Consider the following 3,606-nt stretch of genomic DNA (forward strand, 5'->3'; position numbering starts at 1 on the left):
TTCCCATTCTTCAGCTTGCGGATGGCTGCTTGACCTCCTCAACAGTGGTGTCGTCGCAGTTAATGTCAAGGTCCTCCTCTGCTTCAGGAATGTCAGCGAGTACTGGTGGGTCTGGGCGATTCAGTATGGACTCAAAGTGTTGCTTCCATCTCTTCAGCTTCTCCTCCTCCACTGTGACATGAGTTCCATCTTCATCTCTCACTGGAAGGTCGTGGTGCTGGCCATAGTCGCCCTTCATCTTCTTGGTGTTCTACACCGTCTTCATGTCTTTCTGCTCTGCTGCTGCCTCCACATCCTTTGCCAGTCTCTCTGTGTATTCTCTCCTGTCTCTCCTTGCTGATTTCTTCACCTCCTTGTCTTTTCCTCTATACTCATTCGAAATTCTCTCTTTCAGTCTTGGTGACTTGGAGTCCAAAAGTCTCTTCTTAATCTGTCTTCTCTCGTCTATGCGAGTCCATGTCTCTCCTGACATCCACTCTGTCTTCTTACTATTCCTATAACCTAAAACTACTTCTCCTGTTTCCTTCATTACTCTGTTGAAATTGTCGATGGTCAGCACTGTCTCATCTTCTAGAACACTAAACCTATTCCTTAGGGCCAGCCTAAACTCTTCCTTCACTTTTGGATCTTTCAGCATGGCCACATCGAAGCGCTGATTCCTGGAGACCCCTATCCTAACTTTCCTAAGCTTCAAAGTCACCTTGGCCACCAGAAGACTATCGTCGCTGCTGGTGTCAGCGTGCCGCATCACTCTCACGTCCTGCAGGGAATGTTTCCATCGGCCGTTGATGATGATGTGGTCGATCTGGTTCTGAGTTCTGCCATCTGGTGACGTCCATGTCAACTTGTGGATGTCCTTGTGCTCGACCAGGGTCCCTCCTCTGACCAAATCATTCTCTTCACAAAAGTTGACCAGTCTTTCCCCGTTGTCGGTCATCACACCTACTCCATGGCGCCCCATGGTCCCCTCTGTCCGAAACCGGAGTGATAATTCTTGTTTCTACAAGGAACTTTAGACTTCATTACTACAGATTACATCATACGTCATGGTCTTTCATCTTGGATTCTTCGATGGGACTCGAACTTGAAATCATTAGAACATTTTGTTATTAGCACTTCAACAATTTTATTGTTGGATTATTCTTGGATTATTTTTGATTTGATTCTAAAAAACTGTAAGTTCATATTTGTTTTTTTTTATTTTTACAGAATTTTTCCAGGGAAATAAATTATTGTATTTTTTCAAAGCTTGTTCTTTTCACTCTTTCTTGTGTTACCATTTATTTGAGCCTAAACACGTGGCAGTACTTACAAAAGTCAAAATAGAAAAACAAATGAACTAGCAAGTGATTTTTCCTCCACTCCGCTTGAATAATTTTGCGCATCACTCCTTCTCCTACGATACATAAAGGTTACATTGAAATATTGGAGGCTAAATAATTGTTTGATGTAGATCAGCACCAATACTGTCTCTTTTCTTGTACGTAGTTTTTGAGCAAATTTCTTCCAAAGTTGTCCAGAAAGGCGTATTCTTCTCCTTTTTTTTAAATTATAGATGTTTGGTTAAAAAGATGCGTAGAATTACAATCAAAATTGGATGCTTGAAGGATTTTCTGGAAACTTTCTAAGATAAATAAATGGTTGATTTGAAGTAAGGTTTCATTTTTATGGTAATTTGTTGTGACTATTGGTCGAGGATAATATTGAAACTTTGAAGTCTAATGATAATGTTGTTATAGCAGCGCAGTTAGCAGTGCTGTCTTAAGGCATGGGTACACTGGGCAGTTGCCTAGGGCCTCACGCTTCTAGGGGCATCATGGTGCCCGTATTTGTTAATGAATATTGAAAGATCTTTTGGCAATTTAATTTGCTTTAAAAGTGCAGTAGGAAGCACGTTTCCCAATTTTAAAATATAGTGACATCTAGCGGAATTCCTGTGGGTGGGTAGGGCCGGTAGGGGGCCCCAGTGCATTGCTTTGCCCAGAACCTACAATGTTGTTAATACGGCCCTGGCAGTAAGGGTTTACTTTATTACTCTGACCCATATTTTAGGAGATTTTTTGAAAACAAATCCAATAAGGATTATTTGGAACTCAATTTGTCACTGCTTCTCCTCTAACAATCGCAGGAAGTGATTTTTTTGAATTGTTATAATTGATATGTGTGGGTGATGCAGGTTATGCCAGCTAGATATTTGGAAGGTGTCGATGCGCGATGAGGTCTTATGTCCTTTTTTCCAACGCACTTTTGCTGAAATTACTTGAATAATTGTCCCCACAAGGGACTTTTGACAATTCAGTGTAAATAAATAAATAAATAAATAAATAAATAAATAAATAAATTATTTGGTAGTTTAAACCACCATACCATACCCAAATGCTTAATAAAAAGCAAGTGTCTTTTGGTAAATATAACTAGTGCTATCAAGGAGAAATATGCATACATTTTCATTAATTGAGTTTATCTCCATTACTTGCAATTTTGATTTCATTCTTTCGCTCCCAAACGACCATAATGTATAACACATCCGGAACAATCTCCCACATCGTTTTAGGTTAAAGGTTAAAGCAATTCGAAAACATTGAACAATTTGGCCTTTACTTGTTACTTTTGTCCATAATTAATACAGTATGTTAATAGTAAATGCAATACATATGCAAGATGGAAAAAATTTAATACCAAACATCTACTCTGGAATGAGTCGCGGTGGCTCGGCAATTAGCGTGCGGCACTCGAAAGTGATTTGGTACGTGTTCTCGAATCCTCGCACCTGGATCGTCCCAGCTCGGCCTCTGTCGTGTGTCCTTGGGCAAAGCACTTCACCTCAATCGCCTTCGCACTAAGTAACCTACTTTCCTTGCTGTATCGTTAAACATGGAACCAATAAAAAAAAATCTTACATTATAATTAGCATAATATACATTAACAAGTAAATCTGATTAATTCTGTGTATTACAGAGGGCACTTTGAACCAATGTAAAAGTTTTCAAAATAACTGTATCAGTCATTTAAGATTGCCACATCAGTTTCAACTCACTGCAAAATTTATGTTTTGGGAAAAAATCGTAGTATGTATAATACATCATTACAGGACAGAAGTCAAACATCTATCGGACACGTGGCAATCGAAAGATGACTTCAAATACTAACGTACAAATATTTACCAGATGCTTTACCATATTTCAATTGTCTAGTTTCATGGGCACATTTTACTCCCAAAATTATTTTTCACCATCTATAGTTCGTTCAGCCAAGCATCGCGAATGATATTCACGTTTGCAGCTTAATGAATTTCCGCGCGAGCGTTTCTGCATTGAAATAATAAAATACCTAACTCGTTTCGCGCACAAATGGATTCAAAACCATTTGCATCAACTTATCAAGCATCACCACTCATTCAATAAATGCTGAAAAAATTGGCATGTTTGCATGTTATCCGTAATGTTGGTCTTGGAGTTATGGAGGAGCCAATTGTTTTTTTTTTTTTTTTTTTTTTTTTTACAGCACTGCAGTTAACTGTGCCGCCGCATACTACACAGATAACAAAACATGGTCTGCATCCTCTAGTTTACATGACACTATCCGAACTCTGTACTTACTGTCTTT

The 3,606-nt window shown here is 38.9% G+C and overlaps 1 protein-coding gene across 1 annotated transcript; it reads right to left on the reverse strand.

The window, feature by feature from the left end:
• Positions 1-250: 250 nt before the first annotated feature.
• Positions 251-961, reverse strand: LOC149771516 (uncharacterized). Its single transcript, XM_089948365.1, has one exon. It carries the CDS (start codon positions 959-961, stop codon positions 251-253), a length of 711 nt encoding a protein of 236 aa, XP_089804491.1.
• Positions 962-3,606: the final 2,645 nt, after the last annotated feature.

Source organism: Sinohyriopsis cumingii, unplaced genomic scaffold, assembly GCF_028554795.1.
Source record: "Sinohyriopsis cumingii isolate HCF-2022 unplaced genomic scaffold, ASM2855479v2 utg001789l, whole genome shotgun sequence".
Lineage (NCBI taxonomy): Eukaryota > Metazoa > Mollusca > Bivalvia > Unionida > Unionidae > Sinohyriopsis > Sinohyriopsis cumingii.